The sequence below is a fragment of the Moschus berezovskii genome, chromosome 11 (assembly GCF_049115385.1).
Source record: "Moschus berezovskii isolate FMDL1 chromosome 11, NW_MosBer_1.0, whole genome shotgun sequence".
NCBI lineage: Eukaryota > Metazoa > Chordata > Mammalia > Artiodactyla > Moschidae > Moschus > Moschus berezovskii.
This window is the reverse complement of record NC_142470.1, coordinates 10,341,197-10,367,818: the sequence shown is the minus strand read 5'-3', so window position 1 is coordinate 10,367,818 and position 26,622 is coordinate 10,341,197. Positions and strand designations below refer to the sequence as shown.

Sequence of the window (26,622 nt, the reverse complement as noted above, 5' to 3'; positions counted from 1 at the left end):
CTCCATCGGAGGAGAGACTTTGTCCTGTTTACTGCTATACCTTTGAGGCCTATAAGAGTGCATAACTGCCTTTGTGTACTGTCAGTTCAGTTCAGTCGCTCAGTCATGTCCAGCTCTTTGCGATCCCATGGACTGCAGCACGCTAGGCCTCCCTGTCCATCACCAAATCCCGGAGTTTACCCAAACTCATGTCCATTCAGTCGGTGATGCCATCCAACCATCTCATCCTGTCGTCCCCTTCTCCTCCTGCCCTCAATCCCTCCCAGCATAAGAATCTTTTCCAGTGAGTCATCTTGTCACATGAGGTGGCCAAAGTATTGGAGTTTCAGCTTCAACATCAGTCCTTCCAATGAACACCCAGGATTGATCTCCTTCAGGATGGACTGGTTGGACCTACTTGCAGTCCAAGAGACTCTCAAGAGTCTTCTCCAACATCACAGTTCAAAAGCATCAATTCTTCGGCACTCAGCTTTCTTTATAGTCCAACTCTCACATCCATACATGACCAATGGAAAAACCACAGCCTTGACTAGACGGACCTTTGTTGGCAAAGTAATGTCTCTGCTTTTTAATATGCCTTCTAGGTTGGTCATAACTTCCCTTCCAAGGAGTAAGCGTCTTTTAGTTTCATGGCTGCAATCACCATCTGCAGTGATTTTGGAGCCCCAAAAAATAAAGTCAGCCACTGTTTCCACTGTTTCTCCATCTATTTGCCATGAAGTGATGGGACCGGATGCCATGATCTTTGTTTTCTGAATGTTGAACTTCAAGACAACTTTTTCACTCTCTCTTTCATTTTCATCAAGAGGCTCTTTAGTTCCTCTTCACTTTCTGCCATAAGGGTGGTGTCATCTGCATATCTGAGGTTATTGATATTTCTCCCAGCAATCTTGATTCCAGCTTGTGCTTCCTCCAGCCCAGCATTTCTCATGATGTACTCTGTATACGTTAAATAAGCAGGGTGACAATACACAGCCTTGACGTACTCCTTTTCCTATTTGGAGCTAGTCTGTTGTTCCATTTCCACTTCTGACTGGACCAGGATACAGGTCCAATACGCTTCCTGACCTGCATACAGATTTCTCAGGAGGCAGGTCAGGTGGTCTGATATTCCCATCTCTTTCAGAATTTTCCAGTTTGTGGTGATCCACACAGTCAAAGGCTTTGGCATAGTCAATAGAGCAGAAGTAGATGTTTTTCTGGAACTCTCTTGCTTTTTCGATCATCCAGCAGATGTTGGCAATTTGATCTCTGGTTCCTCTGCTTTTTCTAAATCCAGCTTGAACATCTGGATGTTCACAGTTCACGTACTGTTGAAGCCTGGCTTGGACAATTTTGAGCATTACTTTGCTAGCCTGTGAGATGAGTGCAATTGTGCGGTAGTTTGAGCATTCTTTGGCATTGCCTTTCTTGGGGATTGGAATGAAGATTGACCTTTTCCAGTCCTGTGGCCACTGTTGAGTTTTCCAAATTTGCTGGCATATTGAGTGCAGCACTTTCACAGCACCATCTTTTAAGATTTGAAATAGCTCAAGGAATTCCATCACCTCTACTAGTTTTGTTCGTAGTGATGCTTCCTAAGACCCACTAGACTTCACATTCCAGGATGTCTGGCTCTAGGTGAGTGATCGATCACGTCATTGTGATTATCTGGGTCATGAAGATCTTTTTTGTATAGTTCTTCTCAGTATTCTTGCCACCTTTTCTTAATACCTTCTGCTTCTGTTAGGTCCATGCCATTTCTGTTCTTTATTGTGCCCATCTCTGCATGAAATGTTCCCTTGGTATCTCTTGTCTTCTTGAAGAGATCTCTAGTCTTTCCCATTCTATTGATTTCCTCTATTTCTTCCTGTGTACTGTAGGAGCTAAATAAATACTTGTTGAATGAATAACTCTGGATCAGACAAGCAGACAAAGCAGTTGTGGGGAGAGGGAGCAGAACAGGAGGAGGAAGGAGAGATCAGATGAGCACAAAAAAGCGTAAGATTGGGAAAGGTCCCAGAGCCCTTCCTCCTGGTTCTAAGCCATTCATAAGGCACAGCTGTACTTCCTGAATTACTCGATCTCACACTGCTCTTCAACTTTAACTTCACTTGCTTTTCATTATTGGCCACTGGAAGTTGTTAGTTTTTTTTAAATATAGAAGCTTTGGCAATTTTCCTGAACCCTACCTGTAGCTGACAGAGAGAGAAGGAAAGGTGCAAGGGAACATCAAAGACTGTTCAATACCCAAAGCGTCAGGAGCAGCTCCTTTCTGCCTGCAATATGGGAGAGAAGGGAACAGAGTAGAGAGACTACAGTCTCTGCAGTCAGAATGCCCAGGGCAAGAACTCTGACTTTGCCATTTATCACTTGTAAATAACTTGGGAAAGTTATTCGGCACCTCTGTACTCGTTTTCTTACCAATAATATAGAAATATTAACAACTAATTTGTTCTACTTGCATGAAGTCAACTTAGTCGGTGGCATATAATCCAGTGGTGCTCAGAGCTGGTTACCCATTAGATTCACCCAGTGAGCTTCTGAAAAATACAGATTTGTGGACCCCAACCTCTATCTACTAAATCAGGAATTCCATAGACAGGGTCTAGAAATGCATACAGATGTCATTATAACACTTTTGGATGCATTTCTGACTGTTATATAGCCACTGCACCTGGGAACTGTAGCTATATAACAAAAGTTATATAAAGAAAACTAGGAATATTCATAAGTAACTGATATAAAGTACATTATTATTTTAAGCTATTATTTAACCTTACATGTAAATAGCCTTGAATTCCACTAGACTTCAAACTTTCTGAGGATGGGAATCATGTATTCCCCGAAGCACGCAGTGAATCACTACGCACACAGAAGCTGTGGAAGAAATACTTGTTAAATGACTCAATAAGTAAGAGTATTAACTAATTTTGTAAGTAATATAAAACACCATTTTAAAACAATAAAATTAAAAATACTAGTCCTTGATTTGACATTATTCCTGACAACGCTGTCTTCCAATGACATTGGCTTCACATTTATCCATGCAGTTTTAGTTACAGAAACACTAAAAGGATCTTACTATAAGGTATTACATTCATCACATGGTCTTGTGGCACATGCGTCAGTATGTTCATGAAGAACTTCGAAATACGAACCAGACGGCTTCTAGGATCCTTTCCAACTCCTCTATGGAAAGGTTGCATTTAGGTAGTGTCTTAAAGAATGGACCAGACACAGACAGAATAATCATGGGAAAAGAATACTGCAGGGGAGATCATCATATTCACAATGATGATTCTTCTAGTGGGAAATGAAGTAAAACAAAGATAAGCAAAAGCAGATGAAAGGATTTTTAACAAAATGTAATTAGCATAAAAAGAGTGAGTAAATGAATGATAACCTAGCCAAAATTTCCAATTAAAATCAAAATGATTTGGTCATGGCATTTCTTGCCAAAAGAGAGGATGTGTTTTAGAGATGTGTGAAAACAGAATGGCTGCTCTGTTTGCCAGGGAGATGTTTAGTGGACTGGGGACTCCACTTTTCTAACCATTTCAGGATACCTGGGTGTAAGTCTGTGGTAATGATGGAACCAGCTTAACAGAAAATTCAAAGGTATTCCTCTATACATTGATGAGGAATAAACACCAGGCAAGCCACTGGTCTGGCCAGAATCAAGGTCAACATTTCAAAGTATGGACAGGCACTTTAAAGAGCCTTTCCAGAATTAAGATCTCAGGGTCAATTATTCAAATCTCTGAGACAGAAATAAGAAGGAAAGAAACTGAGGGACAGAGAAATGGATAGTGTGGTTAAAATGAAAGCAAACAGAGGACTATTTATTTATGCCTCCCGCACATTCTGTGAAACACTGAACAAAAGTTAGAGAGAATCTGACTTTAAGGAGTGGGTGATGGATGTATTAAAATTTATTAGACGTATCTCTAAATATTAGATTATTAAATACATCAAAATTTAGGTTGAAGAAGTTATTTCTCACATTATGAAAGGTGTTAATGGTGTTATATTTGAGATGCTCTACTCCTCTATTTATTAATTTATTTTTTAATGATTGTATAAGATATGGAAGTGAAGATGGCAAAGCAAAGGGTAGTTGGAGAGCTGGGCTTACTAAACTGGCTCTGAACTCATTAAGAAGCAATAAATAGGAAAAACACTTAAGATACACAAAACTTTTGAAGAAAGTAGACAAGATAAATGATAGAAAGGTTTCCCAGTTTGTGCTAAATACAACAAAGAGAAGTATTAACTAGATCAACAGAAACGGCCAGTCTGGAGAGATTTTTAAAATATCAAGGGCAAAACTAAAAAGACATTCCAGGAGAATTACAGGAAGTCACAAAAGTGAGATATAAGGAGAAAGAAGCGGATGAGATTTCTGGTTCTACACAGTCATCATTTACAAGCAATCATTAAGAAAATTGTACCCAATGAACACTCCTGGGTTTACAATCACAGTAGGAGAAAGCAATAACCACTTTATATGATGTGGTTTAGCAGAAAGAGACTGGGCTTGAGATAGACAGTGCTAGATACAAAACATGACTCTACTGCACTACCACTTCCTAGTCTTGTAAATTCTGCAAGTTAAGTCCCTATGACCTTCTGTTTCACCTGTTAACAATGGCAATGAAACCTACACCTTATGGAACCATTCACTGGAAGTGATGCACATAAGGTACTTACCACAGCACTAGGTAGGTGCTGCTATTACTGTGATAATCATGAATATTATTAGCTTCATAAATATTATGTAGCAAAGGAGTCAGTCAACAAAAATTGACTGGTCACATATTATACGCCAGGGTAGTAGTGCGAGGTATGAAGAAGATTGAAAGATAGACTGCGGACACTTATTCGAAAGGAGAGAAAAAAGAGAAAAGTCAAGGAAACATAATAAAACATTAGAAAATATTTTAATAGCATTCAATTTTATAATTTTTTAAAAAGTCTTCTCGAAGTTTGGAAAATACATCAATGGTCAGCTTTTTAATATACATACCCCAGGAACACATACTAGAAATGCTCATACCAGCAACATAATGGTTTCTAAGCTAAAGGAAAAGAATTAGCATATAAGCAAAAAAGGTTGTTATTGGGGTCACTAATGCAAGGGAAAGTCTAGGTTAGAATTGCCAGGAGAAATCTATAATCTCGAGGCCCATTCAAACCACAGGTACACCTTGGCTCTAAGAACAAGGTACCAGCACAACAGTTTCTACAAAATGTGCCCTGAACTCATGAATTCCTGTCCCCCAGAATGAAGAGTAGCCAAAAAGACAAGACCTAAAGAACACACAGCTTTGGAGGGCCAAGGCACCCAAGTGAAAGAGTTCAAAGCTCAAAACACAAGAGGTAGCAGCCTAAAGTATCTAAAAGGATGAATTAAAAATAAAAGCTCTTACATAATAATATAAAGATATAAATCTCAAATTAACAATTAAAATTATTTTGATTTACCTGATTGCTTAGAATTTCTTTCTTTCCACTGAATATTTTTGCATTTGATCTGGTTTTGTCTCTCTTTTCGGAGTCGTTCTAATCTTTGAGCTTGAAAAGAAATATTATAACTATAAGTTTGTCAATGAAAGTTTACTATAAACAAAGACATAATTAACTACCTTTATATGAATAAAGATGTTTTATATTGCATATGTATGGAAAAAGTCATAAAATTTTAAAGGTGGCACCCCTGAAAAGCAAATACCAACAAAAACATGAAAATATTCTTGATTTATAATTGAAATTAGAGGATATAAAACATTAATAGAGATCATAAAGATAGTATTAACATGGAAGAGAATAATAAAATGTGAAAACTTCTGTGATTAATATGACATTTCATTATATAAATCATTAATAACGGTCTTAAAGGAATTTTAATGCACAAATGAACTGAAGTGAATATTACATTACAGGAATAAAATTACTGTTATGAATTACTCTACCCGTTTCAAAAATTAAAGATAAATGAACTCAGACTAGACTATTAAAGTTTTAAATATAAAATCCTTTATCTAAAAATCATGAAAATTATAAAATGTCAAAGCTATATAAATTAGCATAGCTTTTCTTCAGTGGGCTGAAACAGTTTATAGGTAGTAAAATAAATGATTTGTATCTTTGTAACATTAGTCAAATCTTAAAAAGAATGATTTTTCTTATACAAAATTGTAAGATATGCTGAAAGGATTAAAAAGTAAATTTCTCGGTCACTCGAATACCCCACAATCTTAATTAATTATTAGCACCTAAATGCTAGCTTAAGAAATTCCAACAACCAAAACAAAAGCATCATCTAAAATTATGCATTTGTGATTATACTACCATTGGCTGCTCAACCTTCAAAAGTCAGTTAACCGGATCTTTTAAAGAAATATCGTCCAGCATACAATACTGTCCAGCACGTGGAGACTACAATGGAAAAGGAAGTCACCACTTACGCCACCTCTTCAAATTAGGTTCCTCTTGCTAATCTTCAACTTCCTATCCTGGCCCAATGCTAATAAAAATAAATAAAATAAAGTTTTCTTTCAACCACTTTCAAGGTAGGAAATCTTTCATTGTTGCCTTAGCGTTGTGGCAGTGAAAGACTGAAACTCATCTTGCTAAAATTAAACTGTGCTGGCAAAAACATTCTGACAATGTCACTCTATCGAACCAAATTCCACAGAAGCAAAATACATTCAACTGCAATTAATAAATTTGAAGGGTACAGCCAAAGTATTATAATCATAAAGCTCTCAATTTAGCAGCATTCTCCTACTAAATCCATTCAGCCTGTCATAAAAGATATCTCAATAACTTGCAAGGAAGTCAGTTTCAACTAGAGAACTGCGAATCAACGGTTTGAAATTATATTCAAACCTTCACTCGAATCCTATTTTGCTTAAAGTTCCTTTGGATATTGGGAAATGCTATTAATTATTTTCATCACAAGAGCAAATTATTCTCTGTATTGACAGATGTCACAGAACGCTGAATTCTGAACCAAAACCTTAACATGCTTTGTAGTGTAAACTGTATTCTGTTCTACCAGCAGTACTCCTTCACATCCATTTTAGATATGGACTATGAAAACAAACATGCAAATGTTTTCAGGGTTCTACTATATATCCTGCGTTACTTTTCCTGGGAGTTAGCAGGTTACTGCCACTGATTAAGAGATTATATTTTCTGATTATCTAATAAAAAAATTATCTCATAGAATACCATCATATTAAAACAACTACATTATATAGTCTAAATAGTTGGATCTACATAAAGGACTTCATCACATACTCCTTGAAATGCTCCCCAAAAACATAAGCTGGAAAAGGGGAATGAATTTTTAAAAGCTAACAACTAAATATACATATGCTAAAACTGAGCATTTTCAGGCCATGAATACCAAAGGGTAGAGAGATCAACTAAATAATGTATCAAAAACAGGGGCACCTTTTCTCATCTCACCTCCCAAGTAGGAATTCGACTAAAAGCGCCCTTAACAGTTGGCTGTCTCCCTCCAACCCACCAGGCAGTACGATTCCTCAAAGGGAGAGAACTGTCTCGGGCAGCAGCACTCCTTGTCTGGCCAGCTCTCCGTATTAAAGGTTCTTTATCACGCAACCTGAACCCTGGCTACTGGTAACAGTGTTGCTCTGGTAAAGATCCTCAAGACAGTCCACTTCCCTGTCTGCATGGTGACTGTTTAGAACAGAATCTCAAATCATAGTCACCTTTTCCACCTACTCCTCCTCTGTCCGCTTCCTTCATCATTCCAGAGACTCTCTCCATTCAGTTGCAGAGATGGAGAGATGCCTTAGACTATTAGTGTAATGTATTCATGTTCCTATCTATACAGAGTAACTTTTCCCATTAAACCTATTCCAACATTATGAATTATTCTATAAGACTGTTTACTGATTTAAAGCTCAGAAGACAGGACTAAAAGGCAATGTTTACCTGTATTTGAGCGTCTTCTAATACCAAAGTCCCAACTTGAGGTAATATCGACCGACTGGGCGTACACATAGCCCTGAGTCTCACCATTGCTTCCCTGAATTTCTGACCCACTGTCTCCAGGCATTGAAGGAGGATGAATCTTCTCTAGGTCAACATCATGATCAATGAGAACCATCTCACACATTCCTGTGTCATCACTGGTCACATGTGACTGTCGAATATGAGCTAGAATGATAGTTGGATTGTCCAAGAAGGCCATCCTTTCTGTGGGCCAATTTCCTTAAAAGGCTATTTTCTCCTCTTCATATTGTTTCACGGGCTCAACTACCTAGAAACATGATGCACACAGCAACATTTAGGAGTAAGGCAGAGAATGACTGAATCATTTTTCAAACAAATTCAATGTGGTAAAAATACTACCTTGAAAATCAACATTTATCCCTGTAGCTAGGAGCTTAAAAGGATTAAGTCTAAGCTGAAAGGAAATCCTTATAAGTACTAGGGGCTACTGCTCTAGTCAATGAGATCTCCATGGTATCAGAGAGGATGGCTTGCTCTTCTACAAAACAAATAACAGTAACTCCTTAGTCAGCCCACTCAAAGCACATAACTACTGTTAAAACAATAAATTTTCCTTTCTTTCTCCATTCACTCCCATGTAGTCTTCTCATTACTTTATAAGGTCATGGGGGAACAAGCTGTATTTTCCTCAAATGATGTGCTAAAGTATGAAACTGTATTTCTTCAGTTTATATTCCCCTCTCCTGTCATAGTTGTGAAATGTCTAAAAGGGCACAGACACGCTTTCTCAGTTACCAGGAATTTTACAAAAATGTACCATCAAAGTAATTTTGTTCAATACACACATTTTCCTTCCTTCTGATTCAAGATAGTATTGTGCTTTTAAAATAAAACTTATTAATCAGACTTGTCTGCTACCAGATTAATTTCTTATTTTAGAAACCTAATTATAAGAATCACTTCCTGAATCCTGATAAAACTGTAATGATGTTTATTCTGGGAAGAAAACGGTACCTCCTCAGTTAAATGGGAATACGCAACAAGGAAGATATTACAGGATAGTAGTTAGGAACCTAAGGGCTTACAGGCAGAACTGGGTTCAGATCCTGGCCCTACCACTTGCTAGCCACGTGAGCTTGGTCAAACTAACTTTAACCTCACTGAGCCTGTTTTCTTTCATTTATAAAATGGAGATGATGTGGGGTGAAAGGATATACAGAAGATTATGCGCGTAAAATGCTTAAAAGAACAACTGGTACATAATTAAAAATTAGCTGCTCATAATAACGATCATAGTAAAAATATCATTACCAATTTGAATGTTCAATTCTTGTTTAAAGTAATCCTAAAATATGTCAACAATTTATCCTTTTCTCGTAAGTTAACAACAGGTAAAATAAGTGTGTTTCCTTTGTAACAGGACTCTGCAGGTCATCTGAGTCACCTTTCTGCTCCTCTAAACAAGTTAGGAAGTGCAAGGAATGTGAAAGCCAGACTGAATACGTTCCCAGGAATAGTCCTGGCAGATATATATTCTTAGAAGGACCTAGAACACCATAGTTTTGTCATTTGTTTCTTTTGGAAATGGAACATGGGAAATCTAGTTAATAAATTATTTCAGCTAACTGAAATTTTAATATTTTCTATCTGGCAATATCATTCTATTAACATCACCTGGTGGATCTTAAAGACACTGAGAGGAAGTTTAACTAAGGAGCATCTCTAATCAAGTGAATTATATTCATCTTCATTTTTTCCCTTAAATATGCACTAATATTTTACACAGAAGCTAATGGGAAATGCAAAGATAAGGTAAGGCTAAGTCAAAAAGTTTATACCCTAACATAGACCTAGTATATCTCCTAACATCATGGGATTTTTCTAAGTGTCAAATTTCTGAGACATTTAGTCTCAGAAACATTAATGTCAGCTCACGACTTTAAGTGTAATAATCAAAAAAAATTACAGAAATAAAGGGGAGCATTTAAGTTTCACTTGTAAAAATAAGAACTTATGTAACAACAGACGTATATAACCATAGAATCAGTTATGACAGTTATTTGTAACAGAACCACAGAATCACAGATCAAGAACGCTTCATCTTTGTAGCAATCATGATAAGCATCTTCCCCATGAAAGTAAGGCAACAAGGCACCAGCACGGGGGCAGGTATTTTTAACTGCATATTGACTAGTTCGCCCCCGTAAAAACAAAGGGCTTCAGTGAGAAGCCACACATTTAATCGGTATTCTGACACCAAAAGGGCTTCCCAGGTGGCCCGGTGGTAAAGAATCCTCCTGCCAATGCACGAGTCACAGGAGACGTAGGTTTGACCCCTGGGTTGAGAAGATCCCCCAGAGTAGGAAATGGCAACCTATTCCGGTATTCTTGCCTAGAGCCTGGCGGCCCACAGTCCATGGGGTCACAAAGAGTCAGACACAACTGAGCATGCATGCATGTACTGACACCAAAATGCCCAAGCACAAAGCGGCAAAAGTACACTGGAGTATCTTCAATAGGACCTTTTTCAGAAAGATGAATCTGTTCCATCACCTCTTCTGGAGAAGAGTTGTGGGCAAACACTTCTGAAGGCACATACCAACTCCCTAACTATCCTAACAGAACAGAGGCCCTCAAAAAAACCCAAACATGAGCAGATAACTTCTCTATTAGTACACACTACAACTTCCTACAATGAGGAATATATATATATCGTTCAACAAATATTTATTCAGTGCCAGTTCTGACAGGGAACTCTGACAGGACTATCCCGAAAAGCATGCTTTCCACCACCTATGACATGTACTTGAGGATTTAGACTGAAAGTTCCACAAGGTCAAGGGCCATATTACCATATTCTTTCTGGCAACATAACAGTTTACACACGGCAGGAATTCAATAAATGTTGCTGTCTGACTTTCAAGGACTACGTAATTTTGTTTCAGAGATAAATTATATATGAGCATGTCATGTGTACGATTATAAAGAAAAAACTGCTTTTAAAAAAAATTTATACAGGCACAAGAACTTCTCTACAATGTACCTTCAAAACTGTCACCTTGGGACACTATCAAATTATTCCAAAAATACTTTCCAGAAACAAAAGAATATGTTTTAAATCATTTGAAGAGTGGCAAATTATCATTTGAAGGTCGATTTGAATTCTTAGACAAAGGTATTCCAGAAAAGCAAGTTCTTTTCTTGGATCAGTTGTGCAGAGATCAAAGATCTTTAAAACCAAATGTTGGGACTTCCTGATAGTACAGTGGACAGGAATCATCAGCCAACGCAGGGGACACAGGTTCAATCCCTGGTCTGGGAAGATGCCACACACTGAGGGGCAACTAAGCCTGTGTACTAGAGCCCACAAGTGATGACTCCTGAAGCTTTCGGGCCCATGAGCACAATTACTAAAGCCCACGCACCCTAGAACCCCTCCACGGCAACTACTAAACCCATGTGCGGCAACAACTGCTACTGAAGCCCGTGCGCCTAGAGCCCACGCTCGGCAACAAGAGAGGGCGCTGCAACAAGAAGCTGGTGCACTGCAATGAAGAGTAGCCCCTGCATTCGCTGCAACTAGAGAAAAGCAATGAAGACCCAGCACAGCCAAAAATAAAAAGTAAATTAATTAAATAAAAAACAAACGTTGGCAGGAGTTCAGAGAAATGGGCATTTGCATGTACTATCAAAAGGAATGAAAATCGAGGCTTTTTAAGGGGTAGTTTGGTAGTATCTATCAAAGTGTAAAACAGAAGTACCCTTTGGACAACACCACTTCTAGGATTTGCTCTAAGGAAGCAAGTGCAAAAATATTTATCTCAGGACTGTAATACTGAAAATCTGAAAGTAACCTAAACATCCTTTAACAGTGTATATGCCATGACACATACATACAACAGAATACTACACAGTAAAAACACATGGTAGAGAATGGGTGAACAAAACACGGTATACACATACAATGGACAGTTACTCAGCCTTAAAGATTCCAAGACACATTAAAACATGGGAATTCTGAGGACATCATGCTACATGAAATAACCTCATCATAGAAGAACCAAGAATCGAAACCAAAAAATCAGAACCAACAATCAAATCCAAGAGTTTGGGATTCAAACCACCCTGTAGCCTCTCAAAACAAAGAGGAACAAAAACTACAACAGCTACAATAAACATGATTTTTAAAAATCCTGTTGTTGAGCTCAGGGCCTGAGAGAAATTTCTCTCATGGGTCTTCATGAAAGATGTAAGACTGTAAATGTGTTACGCAGTAGACTAGACCCCTAGCCTTCCCTCCAGTAATGCAACCACAATTTGTACAAAGCACACGTAATGACTGTTCGAAACTAAAAACCATAACATTTTACACATGAAATGAACTCCAGAAATCATCTACTTGTTGACCTGAAACCACAGAGAAGGGTTCTACTTTAAATCCCCAGTTAGGTGTGAGTATCTTTTAGAAAATCCCCAGAAATTCAAGCAACTTCAGCTACAAAATCCACACATAAAATATTCTCTGTCTCTTTAAATAGCCCTACCAGAAGCAAATGAGTCCCCTTTATACTTCTTCACTGCTTCAGGACCTGAGATAGCAATGTGACTTAAAATGCTCACATCCAGCCAACGGTTGAAGGGAAATTCCTGTTCCTGAACTTTCAAAACACCGCACGTTCACTTCCCTCTGCCAGACAGACTTCACAACACCCTCAACTGCAATCTGTGAAAACTTGTCTGAATGAGCAACAGCCTGAGGCTTCTCGAAGGTCTGCAAACTCCCAATCAAAAATTACTGCTGCCCCATCAATGTGTCATATAAATGTTGGCATGTTAATTGTGTATTTATAAGATTGTTAATGGTTAGTTAATTTACCTCCCACACTATTATTGTACTTGAAATGATTTAACGTCTGCTGAGGGAGTTAACAACATGTAACAGCAGATGCGAGATTTTTTTTTTTACCTTTCCACACTGTACCCCGACTTCATGCTATTAGCATTAGGCAAGTTGAACCTAATTCCTACAAAAGATTCCTTAGGAATGGTATAGAGGCACTCACATATATTTTCCACAACCAGAAATGATCACATGTTAGAAAAACAAAGGCTTTTTATTAAGTACAAAGTTTTCCATTTATAAAAACTGACAGACCCTGGCATTTACTAAGATTTCAAAATTCTTTCATCTGGGTAAAGTTCAGAATTCATAAGTCCTGAAATTAGAAAATAAGTGAAATGACCATTAAAACAAATGCACTTTATGGATTTTAAATCTTTTTCCAACTCTCTCCAATTTAAATCTAAATTAAATCTTCACTTACTTTCTTTAGAAGAACAAAATTGAGCCTTTTTCCCCCTCAGGAGATTAAAATCTTCTCCATGTGAATATGCCTAATTTAATTAAACAGTAAATAGTGAGACCTGACAACTGGAGAGTTTAATTTTTCCCTTCACATCTTTAAATCAACACTTTGACTAAAAGCACTTACTAAATTACAACAACAGAAAAGAAATGCTTGTATCTTCTTCTGAATAATAAGGTATTCATTCACTAAACATCAATGGGAACTAGGCACTGGGACTCATACAAAAAATTATATGAACACTGACCTGCACCCTCCAGAGGCTCACAAGCTTCAGCAGATGAGCCATGTTGTGTACATGCCTAACAGTGACAGGAGGCAATATGCCAACCAGCAAATAAGACACTAAGACAGTATGTTTTCCAAGAGACAAGAAAGTCACAGAAGGCTTCAGGAAGCAAGAAGGCGGGATGTAAGGCTTTTATTAGGCAAAAACAAGGAGAACAGTAATGGGTGACAATTACTGAGCTTCTTACTGTCCCTAGTGAAGTGAAACTGAAGTCGCTCAGTCGACTCTTTGCGACCCCGTGGACTGTAGCCTACCAGGTTTCTCTGTCCATGGGATTCTCCAGGCAAGAATACTGGAGTGGGTTACCATTTCCTTCTCCAGGGGATCTTCCCGACCCAGGGATAGAACCCGGGTCTCCCGCATTGGAGGCAGACACTTTAACCTCTGAGCCTAGTACTTTCCATGTAATCACATAGTTGATCCTTACCACCACCCCAGGAGGTAAGTAGTAATATTATTCTCATTTCATGGATTATAAAAAAAAATTAAGGCTTAAAGGCATTAAGCAACTTGCCCAAGGTCACATGGTAGATTTTTGAGTCTTTTCAGCTCCTTCTGTCAATGGGCTCACTTGTCATTTGCTCTGACCAACAGAATGTAGTCAATGTGGGATTTCTGAATCTTGGTCTTAGGAGACTCTGCAGTTTCTGCGGGAGCCTTCTTTGGACCATGTGAATCACAAGAAGAGGTTCAGGATAAAAGACCAAAGGCAGAGAGGCTCAGCTATCAGTCACCCCAGCTACTCTGATACCACCCCTACCGTGAGTGCCTGAGGTGATCTGGGAACAGTGAGACCCTCACCAACCTACCAGGACACCAGGTCTCCTCTCCTATCAAGTATCTCCTGTGGACGAAGGGACCCTGACCATGGATTTTTCATTCCTTGTACCACTAACATCCAACTGAAATGTCTCTGAACCTTACCATCTGCCAAGATCCAGGTAAAAGGAGCCTGGTACAGTACCGTGCCTCTCAAACTTGTCCACGGACACACCTGAAGGGCAGAGGAGAGTAACCATAAATCAAGGTAAGAGAGAACCTAGAGGGAGCCACCTAAAGCAACATGCTGTAAGGAATTTATTTTTAGAGTTCATTCATATTTTGCATTCTAGCCTATAATATACTGAACCTGTATGGCTCAGAGGTTAAAGCGTCTGCCTCCAATGAGGGAGACCCGGGTTCGATCCCTGGGTCGGGAAGATCCCCTGGAGAAGGAAACGGTAACCCACTCCAGTATTCTTGCCTGGAGAATCCCATGGACGGAGAAGCCTGGTAGGCTACAGTCCACGGGGTCGCAAAGAGTCGGACACGACTGAGCGACGGAACGGAACGGATGTCTTCAGAGAAAAAAATATTTCACCTTTGAATGTAATCACTAAAACAGATAGTCCTGGAAGACGCGCCATGCTTCCTTCATAGCTTCTAGGACTAACTGGCACATGCTGAGATTCTCAACACCTCATTTTGAACACAGACTCTGGTGTCAGAAATATCTGATTGTCTGAAGATAAAATGGCCCTTTATCAACGGGTAATTCAAGATCTAAATTTTGCTCAAAATGTTTCCTTTGACAAGTATGAAGAACAACTGTAATTAATAATAACACCAATCTATATGTGAAGTTCTAAGCACAAGTTAGACAAAAACTTCTATTATAATAAAGCTGCTATAAGATAATCAGTATTTTCAAAGTATTTTTGTAATCTGTTTATTAGTTATTTGAAATTATTGTTATTAGTAATAGCTGTGAAACTTCAGACAACCTACCCACCCACCACCTCCAAAACTCCAAAGCTGCCAACATTTCTGGCTGTTATAAGAAATCTGCTACTTTGGTGCAATGTAGGCCTAAATTATTTTTCAAATGAGTGTTGTCCCTCTGAGATAAGAGATTAGATTGACACTTGTAATAAATAACAAACAATTTTAGGTTTTAAGATTCCAGATTTAAGAAAAAAAAGATTCCAGGTAAAAATTATTTACAATTTTACCAAAAGAAATGAATAATGCCAAAAAAACTAGACTGCTTCTCAATATGCAATTACCAATATAAGAGCTGAAACCATAAGTAACACTCAACCACTATTAAATATTCATTCACTGATGTCATTCATTCAACAAATATTTATTAAGCACTTACTATATGCCAGGCATCATAAATACAATGCTGAGCAAAAATATTTCAAAAGACTTGACCACTCCTTTCATGGAGCTGAAACTGCATATGGCAGTCAAAATTTTAAGATGGCTCCAGAAATTCTTCTCATGATATCCAGGCCTTTGTGTTATTCCCTCCCCTTGAGTCTGGGTGGAACCTGACTTGCTTCCAGCCAACAAAGAACCACATAGGTGATGGAAGAGTCATCACTTGACTACTTTGTTAGCTAAGACTTCACACTAAGCAACTGAGGAGAGAGATTCTAATTTGGAGATTTCCCTGCAGGCACTGAAAAAGCAAACAGCCACATTATGGAAATAGGCAAGGCAAGAATCTGAGAGCAGCCTCTAGGAGCGGAGAGTGGTCCCAGCCAAGGGTAACAAGGAAATGGGGACCTTACGCTGGAATTCACTGACAAGTTAATTTCATCCATTTGAGATTCTCAGCAGAAACCCCAGCTGAGGGAACTCCCTGGTGGTCCACAGGTTAGGACTCCATGATTCTACTGCTGGGGACCCAGGTCCAATCCCTTGTCAGGGAACTGAAATCTCACAACTGCCTGGGATGGCCAAAAAAGAAAAAGAGAAAAAGGAAAAGGAAAAATGAGGAAACCCAGCTGAAGCCATGACTCCTGACACACTGAAAGACAATAAATTTGTGTTGTTTTAAGCTGCTAAGTTTGTGGTAACTTGTTATGCAACAATAGAAATGAAAATATTAATATATAGGGCAGGAAAACATCCTAAACCCCTTTACCTTCACATACAACATTTACGGCTCTTGACAACCCAGTTTCATTCATCTACCCTTTCTTCCCAGCAGGCAGCTCCCAGGACTAATCTGAACACAGTCCTGCCTTCGGTAGTGATACTTCCTTTGTGTGAGATGTGCCCTTATCTTCCAATACAAACTTTCTTCTAAGTCCAACTCAAACATTTCATTTTCTATGAACCCTTCTCCAATCTCCAGGGTCCAAACAGCTTTGAAAACACTTTATTTCTACCTTCAATACAGTTAGCTATGTGAATATCATGTTTAAGGAAGTCGCTGATTCAATTCTAGATTCAGAAATGTGGTCACTCTATTAAGGTATAAATCTCTCTCAGTCAATCACTTGGAGTTACTGAAGACAGAAATCACTGGACTCTCACCAACTGTAATGTAGTGGTTCTAACGTGGTGGTTCTCAATGGGAAGGCAATTTTGCTCCTCAGAGCAAAGATCTAGGGACATTTCTGGTTGTCACACTGGGGGTGGGTGCCATCAGCATCTAGTAGGTAGTGCCAAGTATGCTGCTAAACACACAATGCCCAGGACAATACCCTCAAAAAGGATTTGGCTCAGTTCAGTCGCTCAGTCATGTCCGACTCTTTGCAACCCCATGAATCGCAGCACGCCAGGCCTCCCTGTCCATCACCAGCTCCCAGAGTCCACCCAAACTCATGTCCATCGAGTCGGTGATGCCATACAGCTATCTCATCCTCTGTCGTCCCCTTCTCCTCCTGCCCCCAATCTCTTCCAGCATCAGAGTCTTTTCCAATGAGTCAGTTCTTCACATCAGGTGGCCAAAGTATTGGAGTTTCAGCTTCAACATCAGTCCTTCCAATGAACACCCAGGACTGATCTCCTTTAGGATAGACTAGTTGGATCTCCTTGCAGTCCAAGGGACTCTCAAGAGTCTTCTCAAGCACCACAGTTCAAAAGCATCAATTCTTCCACGCTCAACTTTCTTCACAGTCCAACTCTCACATCCACACACGACCACTGGAAAAACCTTGACTAGACGGACCTTTATTGGCAAAGTAATGTCTCTGCTTTTTACTATGCCATCTAGGTTGGTCATAACTTTCCTTCCAAGGAGTAAGCGTCTTTTAATTTCATGGCTGCAATCACCATCTGCAGTGATTTTGGAGCCCCAAAAAATAAAGTCAGCCACTGTTTCCACTGTTTCCCCATCTATTTGCCATGAAGTGATGGGACCAAATGCCATGATCTTAGTTTTCTGAATGTTGAGCTCTAAGCCAACTTTTTCACTCTCCTCTTTCACTTTCATCAAGAGGCTCTTTAGTTCTTCACTTTCTGCCATAAGGGTGGTGTCATCTGCATATCTGAGGTTACTGATATTTCTCCCAGCAATCTTGATTCCAGCTTGTGCTTCTTCCAGTCCAGCGTTTTTCATGTGTATTGTGTATAAGTTAAATAAGCAGGGTGACAATATACAGCCTTGACGTACTCCTTTTCCTATTTGGAACCTGTCTGTTGTTCCATGTCCAGTTCTAACTGTTGCTTCCTAACCTGCATACAGGTTTCTCAAGAGGCAGGTCAGGTGGTCTGGTATTCCCATCTCTTTCAGAATGTTCCACAGTTTATTGTGATCCACATAGTCAAAGGCTTTGGCATAGTCAATGAAGCAGAAACAGATGTTTTTCTGGAACTCTCTTGCTTTTTCAGTCATCTAGCGGATGCTGGCAATTTGATCTCTGGTTCCTCTGCCGTTTCTAAAACCAGCTTGAACATTTGGAAGTTCACAGTTCATGTATTGCTGTATTCTCCTGGCTTGGAGAATTTTGAGCATTATTTTACTAGTCTGTGAGATGAGTGCAATTGTGAGGTAGTTTGAGCATTCTTTGGCATTGCCTTCCTTTGGGATTGGAATGAAAACAGACCTTTTCCAGTCCTGTGGCCACTGTTGAGCTTTCCAAATTTGCTGGCATATTGAGTGCAGCAGTTCCACAGCATCATCTTTCAGGATTTGAAATAGCTCAACTAGAATTCCATCACCACCACTAGCTTTGTTTGCAGTGATGCTTTCTAAGGCCCACTTGACTTCACATTCCAGGATGTTTGGCTCTAAGTGAGTGATCACAGCATTGTGATTATCTGGGTCATGAAGATCTTTTTTGTACAGTTCTTCTGTGTATTCTTGCCACCTCTTCTTAATATCTTCTGCTTCTGTTAGGTCCATATCATTGCTGTCCTTTATCGAGCCCATCTTTGCATGAAATGTTCCCTTGGTATCTCTAGAATTTTTTTGAAGAGATCTCTAGTCTTTCCCATTCTGTTGTTTTCCTCTATTTCTTTGCAACAAAGTACTATACCTCCCCAAATGTCAATATTAATAATGCTGAGGTTGAGAAGGTTTACAGTGACATGTTGTTTGAAGCCACAAAATCTGTAGTAATCCCCAATCTCCTCATAATGGTTTCAGTAATACCAAGACTAATACATATATATATATATACAACTTTGCTACTAAAATCTATGTTCAAACCTTTGAAGGTACAGAATGAAGTACAACTCCTAGTTTCTGGTTTCTGAAATTTTATCCTACCCCAAGGAGGACCAAAGCTCAAATTACTCCAAGAAAGATAAGTTGCATTCCTCCAAACTTATAACTTGATCTGAAGACTGCCTACACTTCTTCATCTGCCCTCCCTCTTCCTACTCATTCTTCTAAATCCAGCTCAATGGTCAGTTCTCCAAGGAAACTTCCCTAAAGAATCCCACAGACCAGGTTAGCTCCTCCCATGTGGTCCTACCGCCCTAAACTTTGTCACTACTTCTACCAAATAATCAACCCAACATACTGCCTGTTAGTTGTAGGTGTTGTTTGTTTAATTTATTCATTCAGCAAATATTTATTGAATGCCTCCTGAGTGTCAGGCACATTCTAGATGCAGAGAGTGAGTACAGCAGAAACCAAAGCAGACAACGTCCTGCCCTCATGGAGTTCACATTCTAATGAAGGTGACAAACAGAGAATTAAATTACACAGTAAGTGAGAAATGCTACAGAGAAAAGATGCACAGAGAAGAGAGCCAGGGCATGCCAGGTGGATGGAGCCATGGTTACAACTGTAAATAAAGTAGTCAAGGAATGCTTCACAGAGAAGGTGACATTTGAGTTAACCCCTGAAGGAGATAAGAGAACAAGCCATGTGGGTTTCTGAGCGAAGCTTGCTCCCAAGCAGGGTAAGTATGTCTGGCGTTGTTTAAGAAGTATCAGTGAGTCCAGCAAGGGAGCAAGTAGGAGAAGATAAAGTCTGAAAAGTTGGGCAAACTAAGTGGAGCCTTGCAGGCAATTCTACGAACTCAGCTCGTAATCCAGTTAAAATGGAGAATCACCAGAGGACTGTGAGCAGTGATATGATCTAGCTCACAGTCTAAAAGTATCTCTCTGGCTGCTATGTTAAGGAATAATGAATGAACAAATGAACCAATCACATTTAAAAAAAAATAATCTGTTGGGGCTTCCCTTGTGGTCCAGTGGTTAAGAATCCACCTTGCAATGCAAGGGACACTGGTTTGATCCCCCGCCCAAGGAGATCCCACATGCCATGGAGCAACTAAGCCCACGTGCCGCAACTACTGCTGCAACTACTGAAGCCCTCATGCTAAAGCCTGTGCTCTGCAACAAGAGAAGCCACCACAATGGAAAGCCCTGCACACTGCAATGAAGAGTAGCCTCTGCTTACGGCTAGAGAAAGCCTGAGTTAGCAACAAAGACCACCACGGCCAATAAATTAAAAAAGAATAATCATAACCTGTCTACATGTTGGTTTTCTCTTCTAAACTCTCAGCTCCTTACGCACACTGACTGTCTTATTCATCACTGTGCTGCCAGTTTCTAGTAGAAAGTGGCTGGCACCCAGTAAGGGCTCAGTGTGGAATAAACAAACAAATATTTCTTGTTACCAAACGGTTGCGCCAAGATTTAAAAAAAAAGGCCCTTTATCCATGGTGCTGGTTCAGTAGATAGGTCTCCTGCTACAGTCTAGGATTTATTTCCCTTTTATTGTCTCCTCAATATCTGCAGTTTGCTTAACCAAGTAGAATTCAATCGTTATGTTTCCACTTACCTGGCTCTCAGGTTAACCACATCATCAATTGAGGGAAGCAACATAGTTTATTGTAAGCATTACTCAGGAAACCTGAATTCCAACTCCCTAATTACCAGGGACCTAATTACATGGCCTTGGACAAGTTCTTTCTTTAAAACTCTTTAAGCCAGTTTCACACATTAGTCTATTTTTTGCATCTGTTCAGTGGGGAGGCTGAACTGTAAAAACGTCCTTTTCGGCTCTCCAATTCTATTCCAATTACAAATGAAGTAGAGGAGGAGGGTGTAACTGGGAGTTTACCTGAAGTTCAAGGAAAATGTTTTGTATGTTTTTGCTTTGTACTGTCTTCCCTCAAAGGTCAGAAAAATTTCACTGCATATTTTCCTTATATCACTGTGCTATGGTTCAGACTCTAAGGATAGAGGTACAAGGAATTCCTTTTTTAACAGATTTTAACAGCATCAACGTTTTGGCAGCAAACCCTCTCAAAGGTAAACCAAACTGACTAATCTGAGTAAACACTATCTTTTTTTTTTATAATGTTACTATGTATGGAAACTGGTTCCTAGAACTACAAGAGTTCACATTAGTAAACACATCTGGAATTCCAGGTTACTGCCTGCCCAAGGACTAGTTATGGATTGAGTTCAAGTGAGTTAGGCATCTCTGCCTCTCTTCCCTCGCCAGTGAAATGTCTATAATCTATATTCTATTTATCTACCTCAGAGGGATACTTACAAGTACTTACTCTATTCAAATCCAAAATGCAAAATTATTGACTTCCTGTTTCAGCTACATTTCTCTGCAGGGAAAATAAACTGTCAACTATTAAATTCATTTACTCAACTCCTAATAAATGAGGGTCAGCATAAACTAGCAGATAATCCCCAAACTATTTTTCTGTGACTTTGAAGGGTGCTTTCTACTTTCATCTGAATGGTAAACTTCAATAAATGGTAACTGTTATTACTGTAGGAGATCAAACCAGTCCATCCTAAAGGAAATTAACCCTAAACATTCATTGGAAGGACTGATGTTGAAGCTGAAGCTCCAACAGTTTGGCCATCTGCTGCAAAGAGCTGACTCATTATAAAAGACCTTGATGCTGGGAAAGACTGAAGGCAGGAGGAGAAGGAAACGACAGAGGATGAGATGGTTGGATGGCATCACCGACTCAATGGAGATGAGTTTGGGTAGACTCCGGGAGTTGGTGATGGACAGGGAGGCCTGATATGCTGCAGTCCATGGGGTCGCAAAAAGTTGGACACAACTGAGAGACTGACCAACAATTACTGCTATTAATAAAACTGTACTAATTTGGCCAGGTATTTTTTATATCCTTCTAGATTACCTTTTAAAAAAACAAAAAACCCCACTATCCTCAGAAGGATCAAACATGAGGACAGAGCAGCAGAACTGGCTTCCTTCTGCCTATACTATCACACAGTTAAGGTGTGAGTGTTTCACAAAATAAAATTTAAGTAAAGTAACTCTCTGGACTCTAGAAGGTTGCTTATTTAGCAAGCACATATATCACTGACAAAACTATTAGAGGTGGATTCCATTACTATTTGTTTTAAACATCAGTAAACTGAGACACAGACTTGCCCAAGGTCCCATAACTAGTGAGAGGAGAGTCAAGATAAAACCTAGGTCGCCTGGGTTCACAATCCTTGCTCTGAATAGCTATTGTATGTTGCCCTGCATTTCCAGTTTAAGTCCATTTCATCACACTCCTAATCCCCTTCTCTCACTCATCTCCATATGGGTCAAATTTACCTGTTCACTCAAGAAATTCAGCAAGAGTGAACATCTATTACATGCTGGGAAATCAGGAGCATAAAGTAGTAAGACACAGTTCCTATCCCCAAGAGGCTTACAGTCAAGCAAGGGAGAAAAGTACGCAAAGGGTCACAATAAAGGATGAGAGTAATGCTCAGTTCAGTTCAGTTCAGTTGCTCAGTCATGTCCGACTCTTTGCCACCCCATGAATCACAGCACGCCAGATCTCCCTGTCCATCACCAACTTCCGGAGTTCACCCAAGCTCATGTCCATCGAGTTGGTGATGCCATCCGGCCATCTCATTCTCTGCCGTCCCCTTTTCCTCCGACCCACAATCCTTCCCAGCATCAGACTCTTTTCCAGTGAGTCAGCTCGACACATGAGGTGGCCAAAGTATTGGAGTTTCAGCTTTAGCATCAGTCCTTCCAATGAACACCCAGGATTGATCTCCTTTAGAATGGATTGGTTGGATCTCCTTGCAGTATAAGGGACTCTCAAGAGTCTTCTCCAACACCACAGTTCAAAAGCATCAATTCTTCGGCGATCAGCTTTCTTCACAGTCCAACTCTCACATCCATACATGACCACGGGAAAAACCACAGCCTTGACTAGACAGACCTTGGTTGGCAAAGTAATGTCTCTGCTTTTTAATATACTATTTAGGTTGGTCATAACTTTCCTTCCAAGGAGGAAGCGTCTTTTAATTTCATGGCTGCAATCAGCATCTGCAGTGATTTTGGAGCCCAAAAAAATAAAGTCTGACACTGTTTCCACTGTTACCCCATCTGTTTCCCATGAAGTGATAGGACCAGATGCCATGATCTTCGTTTTCTGAATGTTGAGCTTCAAGCCAAACTTTTCACTCTCCTCTTTCACTTTCATCAAGAGGCTTTTGAGTTCCTCTTCACTTTCTGCCATAAGGGTAGTGTCATCTGCATATCTGAGGTTATTGATATTTCTCCCAGCAATCTTGATTCTAGCTCGTGCTTCTTCCAGCCCAGTGTTCCTCATGATGTACTCTGCATATAAGTTAAATAAGCAGGGTGACAATATACAACCTTGACATACTCCTTTTCCTATTTGGAACCAGTCTGTTGTTCCATGTCCAGTTCTAACTGTTGCTTCCTGACCTGTATACAAGTTTCTCAAGAGGCAGGTCAGGTGGTCTGGTATTCCCATTTCTTTCAGAATTTTCCAGTTTATTGTGATCCACACAGTCAAAGGCAATGAAGCAGAAATAGATGTTTTTCTGGAACTCTCTTGCTTTCTCTAGAGTAATGCTAGAGGATTCTATATAACAAAGTATCATGGAAACACAAAGGAACGATATCTAAATGAAACTGGATACTCAAAATAGGCTTCATAGAAATGACTAAGATCAAGATAACAGAAGTGATGACTTCCAACCTAGTCACCTTAAGAATAGGCGTGAGAGGGAGCTGGCAATTAAATAGTCTATCATGCTGGCTTCTTGATCAAAACTGTTTAAAATAAAATATGCTCCAGATCTGCCCTACAAACTGCAGATGAACATCAGGCCATGCATGGCATCATTGACTCAGTGGACATGAGTTTGAGCAAACTCCAGGAGATACTGAAGGACGGGAAGTCTGGTGTGTTGCTGTCCATGGGGTCTCAAAGACTCAACACCAGTTAGTCACTGAACAACAATGCATAGGCCATGGCAGAAGCAGGGAGAGGATAACTAATCTTTGGAGTCGGGGGAATGAAGGAACGCGCAAAGTTGCGAAAAGGTACATATAAGAGACTAACAGCATCAGACTAGACTGTCTGGGTTCAAATGTGGACTCGGCCACTGTGGGACCCAGGGAAATTAACAATGTCTGTGCCTTCACTTCCTCATCTACAAACGGGAACAATTTTGTTGTGAAGACTAAAAGAAAGACTGAGGGCAGGAGGAGAAAGGGATGACAGAGGATGAGATGGTTGGATGGCGTCACTGACTCGATGGACATGGGTGTGGGTGAACTCCAGGAGCTGGTGATGGACAGGGAGGCCTGGCATGCTGCGGTTCATGGGGTCGCAAAGAGTCGGACACGACTGAGAGACTGAACTGAACTGAATGTGTGTAGAGCAGTACCTGGCCCATAGGAAGCACTATACAAATGTTTACTATTATCATTGCTATTATTCCATGGTCTAAACGGAATCCTCAAAGATGAGAAGTTGAACGGCTGGAAGAAAGGTCAAAGAGACAAGGCACTGAAATAACAAACAGAAGAACTTGTAGTCAGCAATGAGAACTACATGGAGTTCAAAGTTGCTTATTAGATTAGCATTTCAGAGAGACTGCTCTGGCAGCTGCATAGAAGATTAACCTGATGGACAAGACACAAGATTAGTTATGAAGCTGTGACTAAAGCTCAGGGAAGAGATGATGAAATCCAAAGTAAGGCAGTGAAAAACGGGCCTATGAATTTAAGAAGTAGTTAAAAATATATATTTAGGAGATAAAATTGGTAGAACTTGGTAACTGAGAGGATATGCAAGGTTAAGGAGAAGGGGAAAGTTTAGGGCTTGCATGATAGCACCAACAAAAGAAACTGTGAACTCAAAAGTAGGAAGAGCTTAACACAGAGAGGGGAAATGAGAAACGAAGTTTCAGACACAATTAGCTTGAGATGTCTAGGGATTACCCAGAGATCCATCAGGATGCAAACCTGAGAGCCCAGGAGAAAAGCCTGAACAAATCTGGGACAACATATAAGTGACGCACAAAGGACAGACAAGCCTGAAGCTGAGGAGAAAGATCTGAGCAAACTTGCAGACACGCTTCCCTGGCGGCCCAGAGAGTAAAGAGTCTGCCTGCGATGCAGGAGGCCTGGGTTCGATCCCTGGGTCAGGAAGATCCCCTGGAGGAGGGAATGGCAACCCACTTCAGTGAACTTGCCTGGAGAATCCCATGAACAGAGGAGCCTGGCAGACTCCAGTCTGTGGGGTCGTAAAGAGTCGGACATAACTGAGCGACTAACATTTTTTTTCAACAAATAGATGGCAGATGAAGCCACAGACATGAGCTTACCCAGGGAAAATGTGCAAGGAGGAAACGAGCAGTAACCTAGGATAAAACCCAACAACAGCAAGACAGTCCCCTCTCCGTATGTGCTGGTTCGGCATCTGCAGATTCAACCAACTGTAAGTTTAATTTGGTTGGCTGGTTGAATCCACAGACTCAGAATCCAGGATATGCAAGGCAATTTCACACGTAAGGGACGTGAGCATCTGTGAATTTTGGTATCCTCGGGAATACCCGGGAATCAGGGATGCGGGAATACCTTGGTCCTGGAAACCAATACCCCACAAATACAGAAGGATGACTAACTGTCTTTAAAGTATGAGTCAAGAAAAGGAAAGCCCAGAATCTCCGAAAATCAACACAACCTTTGCATTGATTCTAAGGTGAGGATCAATACTGTGAAAACTGACAAACGTCTAAGTGGTTACGGTCACCCCTCAGTATTCTTGGGGGATTGTTTACAGGACCGCTGCAGATACTAAAACCTGCGGATGTTCAAGTCCCATAGTTGGCCCTCCCTCCTCCATATCCATGGTTCCACATCCACAAATACAACCAACTGCAGATCCAGTCATACTGTGTTTACTGGGAAAAAAAAAAATCCACATGTAAGCGAACCAGTGCTGTTCCAACCCACGCTGTTCAAGGGTCAACTGTACTTCCTTCACTGGTTCTTCCCTCTCCCTGCATTTCCCAGTAAGAGTTACAACAAGGATTGTGCAGTCCTTGAGAAGAAAGGACTAGACGTCCTTATTTGACTTCCTGTCACTACATATGCTTGTAGAATGAAAGTGGTTGTCATGAAACTGGAAATTTTCCCATTAAACAGGACACAAGGGCTCATGGAATGCCTAGGGTTGCTTTCAAGCCCACACCAGAGTAACAAAGAGCCTGAAGAGAGCAGAAGCAGAAAGACAGCAGATCTTATACACTGTTGGTGGGAATATAAAATGGTGTAGCCACCTTTGAAAACAATTTGGCAGTTCCTCAGTTAAAACAGAGTTACCATATGAGCAAGCAATCCACTCCAAGGTAATATACCAACAGAAATGAAAACATACGCTCACACAAAAACTGGTACAGGAATGCTCACAGAAGTATTATTCATAATAGCCCCAAAGTGGAATCAACCCAAATCTCCATCAACTGATGAATGGATAGGCAAAATGTGGTACTTTC

The 26,622-nt window shown here is 40.0% G+C and overlaps 1 protein-coding gene across 9 annotated transcripts in view; it reads right to left on the bottom strand.

The window, feature by feature from the left end:
- The window catches only part of MAPKAP1 (MAPK associated protein 1), a 243,471-nt gene that overhangs the window by 204,609 nt on the left and 12,240 nt on the right, over positions 1-26,622 (bottom strand). For 4 of the 9 annotated variants that reach the window (XM_055400351.2, XM_055400349.2, XM_055400346.2 and 1 more), the window contains exons 2-4: positions 14,551-14,620; positions 7,951-8,278; positions 5,467-5,556 (exon numbers count right to left, since the gene is read on the bottom strand). The exons of 2 other annotated variants lie outside the window; for them this stretch is intronic. In XM_055400351.2, the coding sequence (XP_055256326.1) occupies positions 5,467-5,556; positions 7,951-8,209 (349 nt within the window). In that variant the 5' untranslated portion in view covers positions 8,210-8,278; positions 14,551-14,620. The remainder of the gene's footprint in view (positions 1-5,466; positions 5,557-7,950; positions 8,279-14,550; positions 14,621-26,622) is intronic. 3 more of the 9 variants (XM_055400354.2, XM_055400352.2, XM_055400347.2) reach the window with 2 other exon arrangements.